The sequence below is a fragment of the Vombatus ursinus genome, unplaced genomic scaffold, assembly GCF_900497805.2.
Source record: "Vombatus ursinus unplaced genomic scaffold, bare-nosed wombat genome assembly UNPS02014798.1, whole genome shotgun sequence".
Classification (NCBI taxonomy): Eukaryota; Metazoa; Chordata; class Mammalia; order Diprotodontia; family Vombatidae; genus Vombatus; species Vombatus ursinus.
Window position 1 is genome coordinate 73,514,756 of NW_020954576.1, and position 24,170 is coordinate 73,538,925.

The 24,170-nt window shown below is 33.7% G+C and overlaps 1 protein-coding gene across 7 annotated transcripts in view; it reads right to left on the reverse strand.

Moving 5' to 3' along the window:
* LOC114049920 (centrosomal protein of 170 kDa-like) overlaps positions 1-24,170 on the reverse strand; it is a 172,249-nt gene that overhangs the window by 13,353 nt on the left and 134,726 nt on the right. For 4 of the 7 annotated variants that reach the window (XM_027871374.1, XM_027871373.1, XM_027871380.1 and 1 more), the window contains 3 exons: positions 14,086-14,320; positions 3,972-4,149; positions 2,164-2,331 (listed from right to left, as the gene is read on the reverse strand). In XM_027871374.1, the coding sequence (XP_027727175.1) occupies positions 2,164-2,331; positions 3,972-4,149; positions 14,086-14,320 (581 nt within the window). The remainder of the gene's footprint in view (positions 1-2,163; positions 2,332-3,971; positions 4,150-14,085; positions 14,321-24,170) is intronic. The other 3 variants (XM_027871379.1, XM_027871378.1, XM_027871376.1) reach the window with 3 other exon arrangements.

Here is a 24,170-nt window from a genome sequence, read left to right on the forward strand (position 1 = left end):
GGTTTTATAAATCATATGCCAAAAATAATTTGGAGCAACAACTTGTCTAGGATCTCAAGGAAATAATGAAAAAAATGAAGGAGAGTTAGTGATAAGAGATCTTAACTATATCAACAAAATAATACTCTTCAAAATTTTTTTGGATAATAGTTAAAAATCTAGAAATGCAGATGATGGAAACAGATTAGACAAATAAGATCTAGAAGTGACTAAATATAGAAGCTGAGGATTTGAGAAACCAAAGAATATATACTTCCTTGATTAGAATGACTAAGAAGAATGGATTGATAATGATAGGTAATAAGTGGTCAAACAAGATGAACAAAGAGTTCTCGAAAGCAAACATGCAAATATCGACAACTACATAAAAATGCTACAGTTCATTAATAAGAAAAATGAAAATGAAAACTTGAAGGTTTCATGCCATACCTAGAAAGGTGGGAAAGATTAAAAAGCAATATAGTCATTGTATATGTGGGGGAGAATATGAGAAAATAGAGAAATTAATGCACCACTGTTGGAAGTGTGAATAGATTCAAATATTTTGAAAAAAATGGATATTCATATAAGAAACAGTTCATACCACTGATCCTTCTGCTGGGCATGTGTTTCTACGCAAGTTAATTTCAGAAAGAATGGTCTCATATATAGCAAACTAATTTTTTTTTAATAGCAGAACTCTCTGGGTAGCAAAAAAACTATATACAAAACAAAACTGGTGCATACTGATAGTGGAATAGCTGAATAAATTATGTCATGAGTATAATGGACTATTACTTTGCTTTAAGAAGAGATAAATATAAAGAATTCACAAATCATGGGAGAGATATTAATTGTTCATGGTTGAGCTATGTTCATATAATAGAAAATGACAATACTACCACAGTTAATTTATGGATCTAATGCAGTACAAGTGAAAGAATGGGGATGACAGAGGACTCAATCTGCTAGAGAAGATAAGACAGAATGAGGTTGAGGGTACATGTAGAGGAGTTATAGAAATGACAGGACTAGATCTATTCATAAAGATAATTCTCACAGTAATGTGAAGGAACAGTTTGAGAAAGTGAGATGATGTGTTTGGAGGCTGTGTGTCCTAGGAAGATGGTAATGAGACTGCTATATTATGGTGGTGGCAATGGAAAGAGAAAGAAAGATATGACAACAAATAGAACTTCAATCAGTGATTCTGATTACTTATATCAAATAAGAGATAAAAGGACACACATGCTTGCCAGAGGGATTTTCTATTGTTGTGTGGATTCTGCAGATGTTCCTGTTTGTGGATGCTGCTGCTGATTGCATCAACCTGTCTGCAAAACCTCCTAAATGGCATCCATAATTACTCAAATTTCGCTGATCTATACAAGGGAAAACACAAGTTGATGAAGAATTCTTATTGCTCAGACACTTAACTGGATGGAAAGCCCCAAGAACAACTTGTTTGTCAGTACAATATGTGTGTGTATGTGTGTGAATATATATGTGTATTTATATGTATATATGTATATGTATGCATATCTATGTATATGTGTGTTACACACATATGAAAGAGAGAGAGAAACGGACAAAGAGCCATGTTTGAATTAAACTGGAAGAGGAAAACAGGCTGGACTGCCATTGAGAAAATGCGCAATGCTTTTAATGCTACCAAATTTCTCTGTAAAATAAATGATCATCTTTGTACCAGCAATATTTTTCCAGTGTTGTTGTATGGCTATGACCATGGAATACTACATATTCTAAAGAGTTGATCAACTTAAAGATAATGGAGAAGCACATGGTTGGCCTGAGCACACTACAAAATAGTTCAAACATGGAATCATGTAAAAGAGTTGTCAGAGAAATATAGACTGAAAAAAATGTCAGCCCATCATATGATAAGAACAAGGGGTTAATTAAATTGATATACTCTTAAAATAGTATCCATTCAATACTGAAAGAATGAGAGGAAGGTCCAAAACATTGGATCACCCTCAGTGGCAGATATGTGGAAGGTTATAGACAAGAACGACACCACATGGTTAGGTATGGACAGGCAGTGATCTACAGCACCAAAGGAAATGGCTACACTGATTAGATCTCAGCTTGGAGTTTCATTATAAATTCCCTTTAGGTTATTCTTCTTTTTAAGCAAATGTTTCTCTAGACTGACATACTCACCTCATCTCTGCTCCATGTTCTCCGCCTTGTAATTGTTAAGTGTTCTGGATTCTCTGTTAGTTGAGGCCTGGAATCACTAGGTCTACTGTTGCCTTCTGGTGGTTTAGAATGAACTAAAGGAGGGATTTTTCGGAAGTTGAGGCTTTCATCAAACACACGATCAACCAACTAAAAGGACAGAGAAAAGGATAGCTGTGAGCAAACTATAATTTTTTTAGTAAATTAATTGATAGTAATACTGTGATTTTTATAATTAGACTGATTTTTTTTCTTAATAATACAAATATGAGATCTCCAATAATCCTATTATTCTATGTGTACTTTAACATGCATTTATTTTTACATGACAGAATTACACAATTCTTTACAGAATATATGGATTCTGATTTTGAAATATCCAAAATACATGTACATATATATGTGTGTATTTCTATATATAGAGGTGTGTGTGTATATATATATACACATACATATATACATATATATATATATGTATATATGAAAATGTTATCCTCCCATGATGTGATTGCCCCCATGTGGAAAACAGATGGTAGATAAAATAAAGGTTGATTTTTATACATACACAATGAGTTAATTTTACTCACATTGCTTTACCAGCGTAAAATAAGTTTATTTCTTTTTTCTCCCCCAAATGGTGCTGCCAATTCTCTTCATAAGATATATTATATTGCAAGTTCCAATTGACAAAAGGAAAATTAAAAAATAATCTACAAAACAGGTATTTTAGTCTTTACTAGTAAGACCTATAATTTTACAGAAAAGATATACCTAGCTAAAATGAGATACTGCCATCTACAGTATAAATTATGTACACAAACTACACAGTAATTCAGATTCTGACAGGAAACAAAATGGAAAAAAGGCCTTATTAAATGGAATGTGATTAGTTTTACTGGGACTGTGAAAATGTATATTTATGTCATTAGGTGAAATTTAGTTACGCACCTAAGAAAATAATATTTGCTCATTTACAATGCACCATAAAAACTGTATATGTCTTGCCACCAATAGCCTTTATTTTCTACAAAAATGATAATTTCATTTTCAATACATTTATAGGTGACTAATATGGTAACAAAACAATACAAAAAATGAAACAAACATTATTTGCCATATAGTTAGGGACGAGACAACAACAAAAAAATCAACACTAAAAACAAGACTATAAAAAGTAGCATAAAAAAGGCAATTAGAAAAAATAGCAGTATTTTATTTACTGGATTTAAATCTGTCAAAATTATTAGCCATTTTAAACTGTAATTTAACAAAGCATTTCATAAAGCTGAGTAAGTAGAACAACATAAATTACGGTTCAAGGCAAATCTAAATTAAGTTAGAACCTGCGAACTTAGAAAACTCGTATTTATTTTTGTTTCTTTTTTTGGTATTAATAATGAGGTATTTCTTGATTATCTCTTTATAACATACTTTCTTATCTAAGGCTATGTGTAGAAGTCAACTTTATGCTTTTAAAAAACCTCAACTTCAAATATTTTCAGATGCATCCATTTTCAGATGCTTTTTTTATGTTCACTTTTACATGAATCATGGACGAGTAACTAATGGTTAATGAACAAGATGCATGTCCTAAGAGATAATACCTTCTAAGGTTTTAAAGTCACCATGGATCCAACATCAGCCTTCACTAGTTTTGTTAAGAAATGTAAAAGGAATATGTTGAGGCAAAGGAGGAAAATGCAGAGGTTCATGCACACGAAGAGGGAAAGCATAGCTGAAACAAACTCTGCAAAAAGCTAAAAGCAAAAGAAATCAAGAAAAGGAAGAACCTTATGCATCTCTCCATGAAGATCTCCTACCTCTTCTCTAGTGTCTATGGCAGAACCAGGGGTGGTGGCGGCAGTGCTTACTGTGGTACTAGGGGCAGTGCCCGATGAAGTTACGGAGTCGATCTCTCCTGCTACATCATTGATTTCTCGAGCAATGAGAGCCAGATCTTGGCTGATCCTGGTAAGGATTTCAAAAAAGCATTTTAATACTTCTAAAAAACAAAATTATATGTATTCATAGAAAAAAATTACACAAGAGACCAAATTAAGTAAGTTTCTAGGCCAAAATCTTAGGTTCTCTGGAAATGTTAACTATTTAGTTAGAAAGTCTTGACTTAAGTCATGAATTCACATTTTCTAAAAATGGAATTCAAAATTTTTCTACAAGATACCACATTGAAAATATATTTTAAGCCCTCAGAAGTAGTGATAATCAACTGATTCTGTACACCACAATAACAACTTACAAGGTCTAAAGTATTCTATCCCACTAATAGTTATTAAAAATGAATTCATGTTTTAAAAGTTGGATATAGAACAGATGAATTTTAATAGTCACATATAATTAGTGATAGATTAAAGTCATTCTTCCATGAAGAAAAATAACCTATCTATAGTGTTTTTAGAGAGAATAGAGGTATAAACTCCTTCATACATTCCAGTTTGTTTTTTTTCCAAGAAGTTAACTGGAACCTAAAGACACTGTCCTAAACTGACTATAAATCTTGAGAGTCAATAATACTGTGGAATAAAAAAAGAGAAGCTACAGAGATGTTAAAGCAAATATAAATCTTGGAAATTTATTGTAATATGAATTATGATAGACAAGAGCTTCTTTATCAAGTGATAAATGGCTGCTTTTTATTCTCATTTTCTTTTCATTTAATTCAGATGAATATGCCATGTAAATATCAGGTACTCAAATGTTCATTAAATTAAACTAAAATAAAACAATGGAAAATTATATGATAAAATAATATACAACAAAATAATTTTTTAAAAACTATCAAGTGACTTAAGTGTAAAAATCACCACAATTTCAAGCATCAAGAAAATTTTGCTGTTATTACTACATACTTTATCAATTATTTTACCTAAAACTTGGTAAACTGACCAAGAACAGTTTGTATGTGATGCTCTCACTTTTACATCAAAATTCACTTATTTTTTAATCTCTCAAAATATGGCTCCTGATCCTACTAAATCACTGAAAACTTTCTCTTAAGGGATTCCTGTACCTTTCTAATTGCCTGAACTAAAATGACTAATTATCATCTTCCTAGACCTCTGTCTAGTACTTAAATCAATTCCTCATCCTCTCATATTTGTCAGTCTCTTCTCCACTGGCTTGAATGACACTATGTTCTTATTGTTTTCTCTCCATGCCTGTGATGAGTCCATCTCTTTCCAATGCTTAAATACAAGCCTTTCCTAAGATTGTGTTCTTAGTTCTTGCCTCTTTGGACATTCCAGATAAATGAGGTTCCCAAAAAAGCCCAGAAGCTTGTAGTAGAAAAATGCCTCAATCATGTGCCTAACAGAACAATGAACATGTGATCAAAAGAACAATTCCCGTAACACAACAGAGTAATAGCCAGAATACTGCATATCAGGCAGAAACTACATGTCCTGTGAAACCAGAGGGGAGCGGATTAGGTCTAGTGGGAACAGCAATATAACATCATCAGAAGACATCAGTGGCTCTGTAGTACCAAAGGTGACAACTGTCTCTACATACACGTTCTCTAGCTACATATGAGGTGTATGTTTATGCCTGCCCACCTGTGTTCCCTAGGAATGGTCACTCTTCCCTTCAATGGTTTGTTTATTTGTGATGGACTGTCCTCTAGGTTTATGGGAAGAACGTTCTATTCCTACCTTTGTTATGATAATATTGAATTAAAAAACCTTTACTTTAACCTACTTCTGTCCTCCAGATGACCAGTAAAAGTCAATACATTAGTGGGAACTCATATGTTAAAGATGAAGATCTATAGAGTATCTTAAAACTGAAGCAATTTTTCCAGGGGTGCTACGTGCTACATGTACCAAGAAAAATTTTATTTCTTTCTATTGTTTACTTTGCCTAGACCATGTCATATATAATAGAACAGGGTTCTTAGTCTTTTTTTTGTGTCACAGGATTCTTAATAGTCTGGTATATGAAATAGAATGCACAGCATTATATTGAATTATTATATTATATTGAATTATGTTGAATATATATTGTATTGAAATTATATTCAATTATTGAATCATATTGAAATAGTTGTCAAAATATTTTTTAAAAGTTCAGACTCCATGTTAATAATTCCTATGACTGATATTTAATAGCCATTAACGATTTTTAAAAAGCTATTAACACTCAAATATGCTTCAATTTCATAGGAAGAAGTCAAGAATGTATAGTCAATGTAAATTATGAAAGTAATTTGGAACTGGATAATTACTGATGCCATATTAGTTTCTTACTTTAATAAGTTCCATTAGCTAATATATTATATTCTTGTCCTTCCAATTTTCTGAAGTAAAACAATTAAGTGGACAAAAGCAAATCTTCATGAGATCAGCAACAGGAAAGCATCAGTTTAACTAAAGCTTATTTTCAAAATAAAAGAAAAGTTTATTTTCCCTTTAAAGTTTCCTATGCAGAATTTTGTAAAACAATTATTATGACTCTAATGCTTATGAAGGCAATATAAATTAAATTTTAAAAACTAAAGATACAAGAGGGGCTGTGTGAAAACAGGCACATTAAATGCACTGTTGAGTGACAAAGCATTGTGAATTGATTGGTCTAGCAATTCTGGAAAGTAATTTGGAACTCTGCCCAAAAAGTTACTAACTTGTGTGTACCCTTTGACTAGCACTATCACTACCATATCTCAGAGAGCAAAGAAGGAGGAAAAAATACCCAGATGAACATTAATATTTAAAGCAGTTCTTTTTGTGGTAGCAAAGAACTGGAAACGAAGGGGGTGTCCAATTGGAGAATGTTATGTGAATGTAATGGAATGTTACTATGATGTAAAAAATTAGGAAGGTGACACTTTCAGATCAACCTGTTAAGAATTTTAAAAACTAATGAATAGAGCACTGGCTTTAGAGTCAGAAGGACCTGAGGTCAAATCCGGCCGCAGACACACTACACTTACTAGCTGTGTGACCCTGGGCAAGTCACTTAATCCCACTGCCTAGCCAAACAAAACAAAACAAAACAAAACAAAACAAAACAAAACAAAACAAAACAAAACGATGAAGACAGAAGTGAGCAGAACGAGGAGAACAATTTATATAACAACAACACTGGAAAGATCAACAACTCTGAAAGACTTAAAGAGATCTGATCAACATAATGACCAACCACAACTTCACGGTACCCATAATCAAACATGCTCCTGACAGAATGGTAATGGACTCAGGATACATACAGAGACATAATTTACGGATAAAGTCAACGCAAGAATTTGTTTTGCTTGACCACACATTTTTGTCACAAGGGTTTTTTCTTTCTCAAAGTGGGAGAAGAGGAGGAAACAAGGAGGTGGTAAAAGGGAGAGAAAAAAATTTTGTTCATTAAAAATTTTTTAATTTAATAGTATGGATACAAGTAATACGGAAAACTAACTACTAATTTTTCCATTAACTATCACCTCTAAAAAATAATTCCTAAAGTATACAAATCAATCATAATATATAACTGCATTTATTTAGACTGTAGTGTACATAAATGATTAATTTAATCTTAATTTAACCTTAACCTCATTTAACTTTAATACTCCTAGTTCAAGGTTGCCACTTGAAGGTATTTTTCATTAATAATAAAAATGATGATTATAGTAACTGACATTTATATAGTGCTTACTACTTGTCAAGCTTTGTGCTAAGCACTTTACACTTATCTCATCTGATCCTCACAGCAACTCTGGGAGGCAAGTAATATTATTAACCCTTATTTTACAGATGAGAAAACAGAGGCAGATGAAAGCTAAGTAACATTCTTATGGTCATACAGCTAGTAAATGCCTGAGAGTAAATTTGAACTCAAGTCTTCCTGACTCCAGAGGAATGAAGATGGGTGGCATTCTATCCACTGTGCTACCTAACTGAACCTAAAATTCATTTTAAAAATATGTAACACTTTAAAATCAGGGTTGACTATTGAAATTACAACAATTCTATAATGTGGAAGTGATCTTCTAAATGATACAATATAAAAGCATATATTTACTCAGATCTGTTTGTTAAATGTATACAAAAATTAAAATTATGTTTTCCTGATACTCTAAGATTAAGAACTAAACAAAAGAATAACTTAAAATGAGAAATGTGTATGTAGTCTTTCAAGAAGACCTGTGGCTCTATAACTCATATTCCTTTTCATTTATTACAAAATATTTCTAAGGTAATGTCTTTTTTCCTGTAAAAGAAGAAATTTTAGCTTTTGATAAACTTGAAGGTTAGAGCAGACATCTATGACCTTGACTGTGCCCACATAAAATCCAAATTAATCACTGTGGGCTAATTACAAAGTAACACAGATAAGTTGAAGCAGCTATTAACTTTAAGTTTTTATATCATAAATTTTCTTCATTGAAAAGTTTGGGAAGATAATACAACTTAACTGTTAGTTGCAAAAGGAGCAAGATGCAACTTTTTAGTTAGTTGAAAAAGATAACGAAAGATGTTTTTCTACCTTAATAGTAATCTTCCTCAAACTTTATTGGATGAAGAGTTTTCAAGAATAAATCTTAAAGTTCAACTTCAAAAAAATCTCATGAAATTCATATTTCAAAAGCTACAAGTTTGGGACACACACTTGTCTTTTAAAAAGATTTCAGGTGGATAATAGTCTGTCAAATTTTCCTACAGTGCTCTGTCAGGATTTCTTCTTCAACCTCATCATATCCTACCTTATATATATCTTATTTACTGTGTACATGTTCAAATCCCAATCTCTCTTAAATTATGAAGGAAGGCATTGTGTAATTTTTTATCTTTGTATCTTTGGCATCTAGCACAGTGACTTGCATATTGGTTATTTAATATTTGCTGAATTTCCATTGAGAAAGATGGCTTTAAGTAAATTCGAGCTATTATGTTGGCTATATTCCAACAACATTGATATTTCTTTTTTAACCACTATTCTCTTTATATGTCTTTTAAATAACAAATGGTGAAAGAAAAATGATGTATTGGTGACACACTCTTGGTAACTCAGAGTCTTAAAGATGGAAACATATTAAATTTGGTTTGTTCCACATATAACGTATTTTACATATTTGTGAACATTTATGCTTAATGATTTTATAATTTACTAGGATTCCTACTGTAGATTTTTAACTGTCAACTTATATTACTCAGTGATTTTGTATCAAGCATTCTTTAAAAAAAATCAAATCTGATTTATCCTTTGCATCATAATTTGAGATTCACTTGCTTGCAGCATCCCAGAGGAAATTAAGTGTAAGTCACTGCTGTGAAAGAAGTATTCTCTGATACCAGCAAAAGAAAAGAAACTACCAGTTAACAATGATATGTGCTATTTATGTGATAACAAAGGGACTGGTTTAATAAACATCCAAGTCAAGCCTTAGGGCAGCAAATCAAACTCTCAGTCTCTGAAACTAGAATAAGTTTTTTTTTTTTTGGGGTCCACTTTGATCTATCCAGAACTTATTCAAATTTGAGTGCTTAAGTCTCATCTCCTTTATAAAACTTTCCCTGACTATTCCAGGACTCCCCATCTTTTCTTACAGCATTTCTGAATCTGTACCATACAATTTCACTGTTTATTATTGTTTCTTATGCTAACTTTGTCTCCCCAACTTAATTATAAGCTCCTTGAGGGCAAGGACTTGCTTATATCTTCTTACAAATCCCTCGGTGGTCTTAGATTTGATTCCTTGAAAAATTCTAGTATTTACTACTAAAAGGATGGATTGTGAAAACTTAGAAAAGGTTGGAGTGAACCACCAAGAGCTAAGATGAATTTGTATCAGATCAACTTCATTTCCTGTTTTCGGAAAGGTTACTATACCAGGGAAATGCCACAGACATAATGCACCTGTATGTCATATATTAATTCAAGGAAAAGTATAGTAATTTTTCATAATAAATTGTTTTACTTTTGGTTTCACCACTAACACATTACGTGAACCTTAACAGCTTAGGTCTTAATTTCCTCAGTTGTAAAATAACAATACTGTACTCGCTGATTTCTCAGATACCCATTCGGTACTGGAGTTCCATGACACTAAGATAAATTATTTTTTTTCCCTCAATTGAATCATTTATCTGACTTGCCTCTAGCTATTATTGTCTGTTAAAGGGCATATAATATGCATAGCCTGTTAAGTTTTGCTAGTGACAGTGGTACCCACTCTGAAGGAGTAAAGCTGTTTCTCATTTTCTATGTAATTGACAATTTTATTGTCATATGAAGATAATTCTTCTTTTGGACCACTGTCAAAAGACTTATTACTGCTTTTTGGTTTTTTCTTTGATATGATTGTCCAGTAATATGACTAATATACTTTATATCATCAGTACCTACACATATTGCAGTAATCAAATTTTTATTACTGCTGACCAGCAAATAATTTTAAAAAGCAACAGTTAATTAGGTTAAATGGCTTTATTTCAGAATCATACTATATTTGATAAGTGTAGTCACAAGATCACAGATATATGGCAAAAAGTGACTTTAGAGGCCACTAAGTCAAACTTTTCATTTTTCAGATGAGGAAAATAAGACACAAATAATTTGAGTAACTTGTCCAGGACTATACAACTAGTGAGTATCTGAGGCAAGATTTAAAATAAGGTTTTCCTGATTCTAATCCAATGCTCTATCCACCTTTCCATGTCCTTTCTTCATTTCCCAATACCAGAACTTGAATATTTTCTAAGAAAACAAATTACATCAAATAACGAGGATTAAAAAGGACTCAACTTCTGGACAAGTGTCAGATTCCTTTTCCGTGAAAATGATAAACGGGTTAATATAATAAAGCTTAAAAAGTAGTTCTTATTTCATATGGTACAATGTCCAGGTCCTTCACTATCCTAGTTGTCCTCTTTTGGATGTTTTTCTGCTAACCAATGGTCTTCCTAAAATGTGGACCTCAGGACCCAACACAATAGTCCATTTTAGTTTGACCAAGGCGGACAAAAACAGGACTACTACATTCTAAGTCTTGAACCCTATGCCTCCCAATGCTGCCCAAGATCATAGAAAGAAAGAAATATTTAAAACCTGTTTTTGGATCAATGTTCAACTGTTAAGACTACTAAAATCCCCAGATCTTTTTCAGAAAAGCATTATCTAATTATATCTCTCAAATCTTGTACCTATGAATTTGAAGTCTAAAAACAAAGTATAAGATTTTTTATTTTATATTTATCTCTATTAAAAATTCACCTTATTAGATTTTTGCCCAATGTTCTGAACCATCAAGAGCTTTTTGTAATCTGACTGTCACCTAATACTTTAGGTGTCTTTCCTAGTTTTGTGTCTTTTGCAAATTGGGCAAGAATGACATCTATGCCTTTATCTAAGTCACTGATAAAAACTAGCATAGAGGGACAAAGACAGAAGCCTGGAGCGCTCTACTTGTGACCTATCATGATAACACCTTAAAGAGTTACTCTTTGGTTCTGGCTATTCAAGTTGTTTCGAATTTACTTAACTATCCCATCATACAGTCCTTAACTCATGCTGACTACACAGCTAGAGAACCCAAGTACAAATCCTAGTTTTTCCACTGTGTGACCTTAGACAAATCATTTTATCTCTCTGGCTCTCACCTATAAAATGAGAATGTTAGATGAGGCTACTCTAAAACCTAACCCTAAACTATAAGATTATGGCCCTTTATCTCTAGAGTATACCTCTGATCTATTAGTCTAATAACTTTGTCAAAAAAGTAAATAAAGTTAGTTGGGCATGACCAATTCATTTAATTTCTTTGAAGTACACAGGGCAACTAAGGGTATCACATGAGATATAGAATTCAATATACATTCATAAGTCATCCATGTGCAAATTACTCTATCCATTGGGAAATATAAAATAAAACCCAATCCAGGTTATATAAGTGTATTTTGTAACTGTAGTACAACATAAAAATAGCCTGTCTGAAGTTCAGTTTTCTTAGCTATAAAAGGATAATAGTAATAATGAAGACTATAGCCAGTTTTATACAGAGCACTTTAAGGTTTGCAAAGCACCTTACAAATATTAACTAATTTTATCCTTCCAAGAACCTGGGAGGTAGGTATTATTATTATCAGCTGATTTTGCAGATAGGGAAATAGGCACACAGAAAAGTGAGTTAAGTGATTTGCTCAGGGTCACACAGTTAGTAAGTGTCTGAGGCAGGAGTTGAACTCAGGTCTTCCTGACTCCAGGCCTGGCACTCTGCATCACCTTACACGAGACACTGTGAGGAAAGTGTCTGTAAAAGTTAAACACTATATAGGTATGAGAATACTTTATTACTATTCCTATTTGGAAGATGATAGATTAATTAGAGGAAGACAGTAGCAAAATTTTCCACTTGGACCTTGGTTTACTCCTACTATTCCAAAGGCCTTAAGTGATTAAAGCTATGTTTGCAGTACCCATTGACCCACCTACAAATGGACCGCTTCTATACCAAAACCCAAAAGGTGTGAGTTTTTGTCACACATAGCATATATGAAAAATGTAAATACTGAGTGAATTAGCCAAATTCACATTAATTAAACAACTAACCTTCAATAAGCAACCAGAAAAGCCTCAAACTGAACAGCAACACAGAAGGCAGAAATGAACTGAATGAATCCATGATTTGTCAGAATTTGTTGTTAAGGAACTATGCTAGTTATATTTTTTCCATATCCATACTTACTTCTATCCTCTTGAAAATACCTTTCTTTTGAAGGTTTGGACATTCTAACATATTTGAAGAGCTTTCGTGGGGAAGTGAGAGGAGACTAATTTTGTGTGACCCTAGAGGGCAAAACCAGGACCAACAGGCAGAACGGACAAGGAGGCACATTTTGGCTCATAAGGAAGGTATTTTTAGCAATTAAACCTACCCAAATATATCATGGTCTACGTGTTCATGTGGTAAATTTCCCATCACTAGAAGAGCTGAATTAAAGACCAGATTTCTATTATCTTGTTAGAGATGTTGCAGAGGATATTCCTGTACCTGAAGGAGGTTTTATTAGATAACCTCTAAGGTCATTACCAACTCTAAGATTCTATATTAAATGACCCTTCTCCTTTTCCCTGCATCACAAGAATCTATGGATGAATGTACTGTTATTTCCAAAGAGAAATAAAGCTTTCAACCTAAAAACTTTAAAAGTGAAAGAAAAAGAAAATTTAATATAGCTTAAGGTATTTAGGTCACATATTTTATTAAAAAATTTAAGACCTTTAACACCTTGTAAAACTTAATACTGATGCACATTATTACAACTCTGCTTGAGTGTTTACTTTCTTGAATATTTAAACTACCATAAAATCCATGAATTAAACATTCTACTTGGAAAACACTATAAAATGTTATGCTGTTGACATCAATTCTCTTTACTTACATGTTTTAGAAATTTATAATAAATTAATCAAACTTTTTACTGGTCAAAATCAGTACATTTTGATGAGGTTAATGAAAATAAGAGATTGGACGCATGGTGAATACTGAATTCCTACCATTATTTCTGAAAATGCATCAAGCTCAAAATGGATTATCCTACAAAGAGTGATAACGCATAGCTACTTCTATACTTTCTTATGTAAGTTAAAGTAGTCACTGATTTAAGTATACAATTTTTATTATTCTTACTAATGCTCCCCAATGCATTTTTTTTGACATTTCACTGACCATCATCAGAACAAATATCAGAAATGGCTGGAAAGTCATATTAATTAATTTCAGTCATTTATTAACAACTCCAGTCAAAATAAGCTTAGATGGGAAATAAAATTATCAAGAAAACTAAGTTCTCTGGTGAATGTAAATTCTTTCTATAATTACCACATATCACAATGTTCCTATCATTTGTTTCAAGTTATTAAGATGGATTTAAAAATTTTAACTTTTGTTTCATTAAAACCAACCTGGCAATTTCTTCTCGGTGAGCGGTCCAATCTCGAATGTAGTCTTCCTGCTCTTTTATTCGATGCTTGAATGATGAGCTAGTGTGCGTGGCTGCGCCAGTGCTCGGCACTCGAGGGGTTTTCAGGGCTGGAGAAGTACGCAGACGGGTATGTTTAGGGGAATTACGGTTTGATCCAAATTCATCTTCTGAGGTGGAAGCATAATCAGTAGGAAAGCGCCTCCATCTTGAATTTACTAAATTTGTTTAATCATTAAAAAAGAATTATTATGTTATCATTTAAAGAAAATTACATAGCGTCATGACTTCAAAAACACCATGACAGAAAACACAAGTATTCGATAATAATTATCCACATACCTCACAATAACCAATTGTCTACTACCCCTTAAAGATAAAAAAATTACATTGCTGTGAGTGAAAAACAATCAACAACAATTAAAAGAGGGCTTTTGGAGGGTGGTAAATAGACATTCAGATGAAATATTCCACTGATAATGAATAAGCAAGCTCTACTGATAAAAACTTACTTAGGTAGTCAGGCTGTATGATTTGAATATAAAATATTTTTTCTCATTTGAATTGGAATATGGATATAAAAGATGATGACAAAAAAGAGATGGGGAAAAGATTTCCACATGCTACAAGGACTTCAAACATGGAGATGGTAATAATAACCCTCTTTTCCCAACATACAAATGTGCATAATTCTGACAGTGAAAATTATGCAACTATGGCAGAAAAACTTTACCTCCATCACTCAACATCCTGTAATGCTAATGTTGGAATAAATCTTTTAACATGGTAAATAATACAACAATTAATGGTAAAAAGATTTTTGTTTCAAATCTGCTGTTTTGACACTAAAATCATAGTGAAAATAGATAATGGTATAAAACCTATAAAGAACAGAACTCAGGCACAGGGTGTTTACACAACCACTGACTTTTAAGATGTAAGATACTGTGGATGGGTCAGAGTAAAAGAAAGTAGTAATCACTTTCTTACTTTTAAGGTTAGCAACACACTTGGAAAAAATGGTATTGCTGAAGCACTTGAAAAACCAGAATCCCAATTAATATAAAGACACATTACTTCAATTAATATGAGAAATAAACTTAATAGCTAATGCAGAGATGAAGAACAGAAAAGATTGCTAACATCCACTGACACAGCAGCTCCTTTTCTCAGATTATGGAGTTACTACATGAGGAGCCTAAAATAGAGGAGCTTAAACTAAATGATCTCTAACGAGTCTTCCAACTCTAAATCGTGCAATTTTACAGTTTTTCACAGTAGTAAGGGTTGGTAGCATAATTTACCTGACAAAAATTCTGATAGTCTTATTATTGGTAGGGCCCTGGGTTTTAGCTATTGCTTTTGGGCCTATTAGCCCTCATTTTGGAATTCCTCTAGTCCTTCCTCTTCCCAAGGTTTTTGGGGGGAGTGAGGAGTGGGATGGAGGCTGTGTTTGAAGGTGGCATGATGTCTTCAGATTTAGCTTATACTTATCTGAGTTCTCTGAAGAAATGTAAACCTGAATTCAGTGATATGCCACAAAGTCCACTCATTTGGGCCGATTTAACTCCTCTTTTCTCCTAACTACTTAAGTTCAAAGCCTAGTCACTCTTCTCCCATACAGTCCCATACTAGACATGTCTCTTGCCTACGCCCTCTCAATTCATCCTTCACACTACTTCCCAAGTAAATTTCAGGACACAGTGCTGTGATCACGTCACTTCTCTATTCAAAAACCTTCAGTAGTTTTGTACTGTCTATCAAATAAAGTATAAATGACTAATTTTGGCATTCAAGGACTACCACCTTAACACTTTCTAAAACTATTCCCTTTCATGTGCTCTATGTTCTAGCCAAACTAGGATTCCCTTTGTCCCTATTTTTTTTCATCTTTGTGCATGCTATCCTCTACATGTATAAGGAAGGGACTCAATTTCACCTCCTTCTGCTGAAGACCCTTTCTTCCTTAAAGGCTTAATTTAAGTACCATCTTTTCAATTAAGATTTCCTCAATTCCTCTAGGTCAGTGTTTTTTTAAGATGAGGTCCATGGACCCCAAAGGCATCTGTAGATAGATCTCAGGGGATCTATGAGCTTGGGTAGGGAAAAATACAGTTTTAGTTCAATACATTTGCTAGCACATGTATTTTATTTTATGAATTTAAAAACATTTTGAAGAGTCTACAGGTTTCATTAGAGTACCAAAGGGTCCACCACACACACACACACTCACACACACACACACAAAAAGAATCTCTGTCCTGGGTAAATAATTGCTGTCTTCTTATATTTCTCATATCACTTTCCCTAGACTCTCTTTTGCACTCAATACAGTCTTTTATTATTTGTTCATACTTCTAGCTATGTGACCCTGGATGAGTCATTTAACATCTGTCTTAATCCACTGGAGAAGGAAATGGCAAACCACTCCAATATCTTTGCCAAGAAAATCCTATACAGGGTTACAAAGAATGTCAGACACAACTGAACAACAACAACAAAAGTGCCTGAGGCTGAATGTGAACTTAGGACTTCCTCACTATAGACCTAGCACTCTATCTGCTGAACCATCTAGCTACCTTATTGATCCAATTTTCACTGAAAAACTGGCATCCATATGTAGAGAGCCTAGTATACTGGCAGCACAGTTCAGTTTTACGGGAAAAAAACCATGAAGAGTCACATAATATTTCTAATACTCTACCCCTGAAAATTTCAGCAGAGGCATTAGAAAAAATATTCAGGAGAGGCTGAAGTTTGTACCCCAAGGTTCAACCTTGGGCCCTCTTTTCTACTCTCTTTCTCTATTCTCGTTATAGTTAATCTCATAGGCTCCCATGGGTTCAATTATCATCTCTATGAAGGTAAATTTCAGATTATATATCCAGCATTGGTCTCTCATCTGAATTCCAATCTTGCATCACTGATTATGATAACGAAACTCACTAAACTCCATTCTGCTTCTATTTAAGGGCATCACATTCCTTTCACCCAGGTTTCCAACTCTAGGGTGACTCAACTCATCTCTGTCCTTCACTCCATATATACAATTGGTAGTTAAGTCTTATTGATTCTACCATCTCTCCTATCTGTCCTCTTCCCTCTACTCACATTGCCACTACTGTTTCATGCCTGGTCAACTCTAATAGCTTTCAAATTGGTCTCCCTGCCTCATCTCTTTAGTTTGCCTCTAAACCATTCTTTATAAAGTTTCAAAATATAAAAGTCTGAACATACTACTTCCCTGTTCTGGAAGTTCCAGGAGATCCCTATTGTTTCTAGGATGACATCCAAACTCCTTGGTTTGGTACTAAAAGTCCTTCACAACCTGGCTCCAATTACTGTCCCTTTTTAAGCTGATTACATATCTTCACAAGGGGCAGCTAGGTGGCACAGTGGATAGAATGCTAGGTCTGGAGTCAGGAAGACTCATCTTCCTGAGTTCAAATCTGGCCTCAGATATCTACTTGCTGAGAGACCTTGTGCAAGTCACTTAACCTCATTTGCCTCAGTTTCTTCATCTGTAAAATGAGCTAAAAAAGGAAATAGCAAACCACTCCATTTCTTTGCCAAGAAAATCTCAAACGGGGTCAGGAAGAGTCAAACATGACTGAAAACAACTCAACAACCACAACACCAACACTTCACAAACTGGATTCCACTAAACTAGCCTTGATTTTAATTACACATGACATTCTATCTCATCCTTCTGTGCCTTTGCAAAGGCTGTACCTCATATCTGGAAAGGATACTTTATTCAGAATTCTCTCTTAGAATCTCTAGTTCCCTTTAAAGCTCAGCTCAAATGCTACCACCTCCTATACAAGATCTTTCCTGATTCCCTTAGGCTGCTCATGTTTTCCCCCTCAAAATCACCTTGTATTTATTTTGTATATTATTTTATGTGTACATGCTATCTCCCCCAATAGAATATGCTCCTTGAGGGCAGGTGCTATTTCATTCTTGCCTTTGTACTTTGTACCTAGCATAATGCCTAGTATATAGCAGGAGGCTAATGCATGTTTGTGAGAGATTGACCTCAAGAGACCACCTCCCCAATCCTCAGGAGAATTAATTCACTGAGCTATGGGACTCTGCCCTAAAGCTGAGCTATCTTGATTGGCTGGCAAATGAGTAAGAAAACAGCTCATCCCACTCTATCTAACTGGTCCCAGAATGTTTCATATCCTAGTTAGGCATCCATTCAATAGTGACATTCTTCCATCTACATTTTTCTGCCTTGACCTACTTCCCACCTTACCACTTTTGCTTAGTTGTGGGAACAATCAACTCAATATTTCTACTGCTACTGCAAAGGATATGACATTCTGTGGCTATATGGCTTCACACATAATATCTGACTGCCTAGACCAAAATTCTCTTCTCTAGATAACATTTCTTAATCATGGGACAATACTTCCTCATATATGTTTGCATGCCCCTATTAGAATGCAAGCTTCTTGAGGGTAAACACCATCTTAGATTTATATTTATATCCCTAGAGACTGGCACAAAACATTTAATAAAGTCATGCTGATAAACTGATTTTTCTTTTTTAGTATTAGGATATATTTTAAATATAAGTGTCAATAAATAGAACATTTGGGAATATGTTTACTTTTATAACTTTCCCTTTTTCTGACAGATTTTTTTTTTGCTACTAAAATGAAGAAAGGACTATGAAATATTACTCTAATAGAGTAACCCTTCTAATCACTAAAGCTGCAAGAGTAACTTTTTCCTTAGGGAGACTAATAGCTTTGGTCAGCAGCAGCTGCAGTATTTTCCAGAGTAGGGATTGTCAGTAAACAATTTTTAATTAAACAGAACCACAGCTTTTTATGGGCTCTTATTTTTAAGATATCTGAAGATTAAAATCAGTGTTAGGAATTAAAGGAAGAAAACATGGAGGGAGGCATGAAAAAAATACGAAGAGTATTAATGATTGTTATTATTAATGATGATGATTAAACATCCCTAATGTGGTAAAAAGTTTTGTTATTCAGCATGTCAGGGAAAACTTTGAGTACTGGTTAGTCAAAAATTGCAATTAAGTAACAGTTATACTAAGGGCAGCTAGGAGATAGAGTGGAAAGGGTGCCAGGCCTGGAGTTATAAAGACTCATCTTACTGAGTTCAAATCCCACCTCAGACACTAGCTATGTGACTCTGGACAAGTCACTTAACCTCTGGTTGCCTTAATCCACTGGAGCAGTAAATGGCAAACCACTCCAGTATCTTTGCCAAGAAAACCCTGAATGGGGTCACAAAGAGTCAGAAACTACAGAAATGACTCAATAACAAAAAAGTTATACTGATCCAATGGAATACATTAGATTGTGAGCTCCTTGAGAGCAGAGGCTGATTTTTGCCTTTCTTTGTATCCCCAGCTAAGCTTAGCAGAGTGCCTGGTATATAGTAGGCATTTAACAAATGACTGCATACAACACATGTATTACTGTGAGGGCAAATCTGAAATTTAGCTAGAGCAGGGGTGGGGAACCTGTGGCCTTGAACAAGGGGATTTGTTCTGTGAAGTTTGGATTCAGTCAAAGGGCCACACTTGACCCAGAGGGTCACATGTGGTCTCGAGGCCACAGGTTCCCCATCCTTGACGAGAGTATTAACAGAGAGGACAAAATCCAGGCTGGGGATGGATTATATGCTTGAGATGCAATACAGCTAGAGATGATGGAGATAAGTTTGAATATGGGCAAAGAATTTGGGCAGTTAAACAAAAGAGGGTGAACTAACAAACATTCAGACTTTTAACTTACCTTTAGCTGCCATTTCCCAAGAATTTGTAAAATGTTCTGCTTTCTCTTTCTGTGATTTTGACCTACTGAAGCTGCAGTTTTGATCTGAGTTAAGTCTAACCCTTAAATATGTCTAGTTGATTAAGAGGAAATTTCCAGCTAAAAAGTTTAAGAGATGGAAGGACACACTTAAAGATAATTTAGTTTAATCTCATTTTGCAGATGAGTAAACTGAGGTCCTAAAAGGTTAAATGACCTATCTGAGGTCACACAACTGCATAGTAGAATACACACAGGCATCAGGTACTCTAAGCTCATTTATAGAATAAGAGACTTAAAGACTTGGAAGGGACCTTAGAAATCATCTAATCTAATCTATTTCACATAGAAGGAAAATGAGGGTCACAGTACCCAGTGAGGAACAGAGTCAAAGGTCTGCTGAGTCTGAGTCTAGGGCTCTTTCCATTATGCCCAAAGTATTTCCTACCTACTCAACTTGTTTTTCTTTTTTAAAGAAATCTTTTGACATAACAAATTACACTTCAGTTTTAGAAATACTGATCATACATAATTTACTAATAAGATTTCTACCTGTGAAGTTTAGGGGAAGAGTTCAACCCCCCCATTTTATTGTGCTTATCTACAACAATCTGAGAAAATAATAATTTTGCATCTTTTGATGGACTTCTTTTAAAAGCTTATTGACAATGTAGTTGAATTTTAGTGGCAAACTAGGATTTTTAGAAGGAATATTTGCATTGAAGACACTGGAAATACTAGTTTCTAAAAGTTTTCTGTTTACTAAAGTACTAGATACCACAGATTTACTGCATAATTTGTTATTTGTAGTTTATCTGTAGTTTATTTTAGTTTAAAAATTTTACGAGTATGCTAAGTTTTTTCATCACAGTAAGAAATGTCATACTATAGCATTCAATATATAAACTTGAAATGAGCCGTAGCTAAAGAATATCAGGAAGAAACTGCTTTTAATATTATAGACATATGTATGCTATTATCACAAAATACTTCAATTTCTTTTCTAGTTAGCAATCCTTTGGTCTTGACATAAATTCCTATCTACGAACTACCTAAATACTTTTCAGAAAATATGTGGATACTATACACTAGTGCAGTTATAAAAGTCCTTCACAGTTGATCTCAGAATTTTAGTGACAAAACATATATACTTCACACAACGTATGTCGATATCTATATCAGCATTTAAACTGATGGGCATAATCAAACAAATAAATATGTTTTAGAAATCTCTACACTATACAATAATTGTGAATAAAAATAGTTAACTTATATCAAAATAAGCTCTATAAATTTTTAAATAATGTTATTTCTATAAAAACCTATTTTATTGCTAAATCATTACAATTTTAGGCAAATCAAAACCTACTACTTAATTAAAAATTCAATTCACTCATTTTATCTATGTGCTTTTACATATAATCCTGGTAATCACTTTAAAAGTAATATGGAATTTGTCAAAAAATATTTGCTGAGTTTAAGGAAAAGAACAAGTTTTTTGCAATTTTATAATGATACTCAACTTATGAAAAAAAGGCCAAGCTAGTTATTCACTATAATTTGAAACCTAAGGGTCATTGAAGGGATTTTTAATAGCAAGTAGTCACTAAATAATGAAAACAAACTATAAGAAGCCTAAGAGGTCAGAATTTTCCTTTTCCTAACCACACTGACAAATAGTGGTAAAATAATAACGAACCAACTATCGATCTTAAGACCTAAGCAATTAAATGAATATTACATGTAAATGAACATATCCGTTTGTAACAGTATTACACACCCCTGGGTGTTCTATTTTCCTGATCTGCTTAACATCTGTCATTTTGATTTCACAATGATTTGAATAAAGCTTTGCTGTTCTTTTCTAAAAGTCAAGAAACTTTGATTTTTCCCTTGTTACTCAAGGAAATACCACCATTATATGTAGACATGCCATAGGATTTCAAAGATTTCATCTCTAACACCCTCAGGAAAAAAGGTAAGATAACTATTTTAGCATATGCTCCATCACTAGAAAGTTCATAACCAAATCCCTTCTAGATTATGCGCAGTATCATTAACTTTTTTCTCAGTCAAAATGTGGCACTAGGCTTAATTCCGTAGAACAATGGAGATCTTTATCTTGGTGCCAAAAGAGATATAAAAGTTGTAAAAGAAAAAACTTTTAAGTCTACAATATATTTGATGATTTTGCAAGTCTGAAGAATTCATTTAGGATTTCTAGCAGCTGTCTTGTGGAAGATCGCATATATAAAAGGCCTTAAGAGATGGCCATAACAGAGCACAGAGCTGGGGAGTCCAGGTGCCTAGGTTTGTGTTCTAGCTCTTGCCTCTAAGTTTTTGATCTTAGGGAAGTTACCCTCTCTATGCCTCGGTTTTCTCATCTTTATAATCAAAATTTTTGAACTGGATGCTTTCAAGGTACCCTTCCAGAGCAAAACTTCTATGATTTTGTCTAGTGTCATGTTTTGGTATTAGACTAAAGGTTTATAGGAATCTCCCCAAAGGAATCCCTATATTCAGCCAAAGAAATTCTTTAGCTGAAAAACCCCTTGAAAATTGATAAAATTTTGCATTATCCAATAACGTACAAAGGTGCAGAAAATGGGCAATGGAATCATCAGAGATAAAGGATAGTAGGACAGTATGTAAGATATGACAGTGACTTACACCTACTTCTGAATCACAGGTTTCCTAATTTCATAATTAGCTTCTAATAGCATTCAAATGCCAAACACAATCACAAATATTGTGATCCTGAAGTACAGTCCGCCAGGTATCGTGATTTGAAACAGCAGAACTCCTCTTCGTGAAATATACGTTAGGGATGGATAATGTTGTATTATATGGCAAACTAAAGTACGAAGACTATAAGCAGGGCAGCAAAAGAAACGTCAAAATGAGACCTATACAGATGGTGTCTAGCTGAAATGTGGGGGTTCTTTCTAAGCCAAGTGTCATGAATCAAAGGGGCAATGCCATTGGATATGTTTCCACACAAAAAAGTTTATAACCATGGGCTAAAATATACACAAGCATTTAGGACTTTTAAAGTCCACAAAGTAGGCTCCAATCAATGTTTAAGATGTGAAGCAAAAGAACACTGGTTTAGTTGAAAAAACAACGATGACTATGATGAACTACCACCTCCTGCAACTGTTGCTGGCATCACTGATCGCTGTTGATACCATTACCTTCCAACAACTACAGAAAGTATATGTGTAGAGAAGCAGAAGACTGATGGAAAACAAGTGGGAAGGAAGCAGAAATGTAAAAGTAACATTTTGTGATGCTTCTGGGCTCCTAACTAGTTTTGTGGTAAATATTAGTGATAGCAGGTGTCTTCATTCCCTCCACCCATAACACTCAAATTTTTTTCTAGTGACAGTCAATCTTCACAGACACATAGTGTTTCGTAATAATGGCTAAACATTTTTTTTCCTCCAGAAGTACTAGTATATGAGGTGTGACTACAAAATAATGTAACTACATTCAGAAACCAACCACGTAACATTCACATTATCTCAGTCATCTTGTTTAACACTGTTTGCAGTGGCATCTCTGTCTATGAAGAAAAAAATTAAGTAGTTTATCTAGAAGAATATATAAATTATGAAAGGAAGGCATCATTTTCCTAGTGATAAAGCTGTTTGGTTTTTTTTGGGGGGGAGGAGCACTTTATAGGATCAAGAAAAAAATGGAGATTTTTGTCATTCACAGGTCATTCACAATCTCCAAAGTATTTCACTTTATAGTCTTGCTCTCTGTACCCTTTCCACACTCTCCAGCTCCTCTTTATGTGACCTGGCATGTAAGCACCTAAGTTCTAAAACCTCTCTCTCTCTCTCTTTCTAGTTATCTCTACTGATTGATTCCCTATAACATACCTTCTTCCTCAGAAACTAGTCCTGGGATGACAGGGAAGTATCATACAAGTAAATTGTTTAGAGGTATATGAGTAAGGCATAACATGTCCCATCCATAAGAATGTTGTTATTAAAATAAGAATAGAACATATGTATGACAGTTTTATTTCATGATATACTAAAGAAAAAATAGATCTAAACATATTTCTGAACAGAATGAGAGTTATCCATTTGTACAAAATGTACATTATTCAGTTTCAGATTTCAAAATAAATCATACTCATTTCAGATTAACAAGCTATGTGGAAATTCTAAAGGCAAAATCATTCTTTTTAATACTATAAATCAGTTCCTAATATATGATTTAGATAAATCATTTATAATTTATTTTGTGGGCAATGTAAATC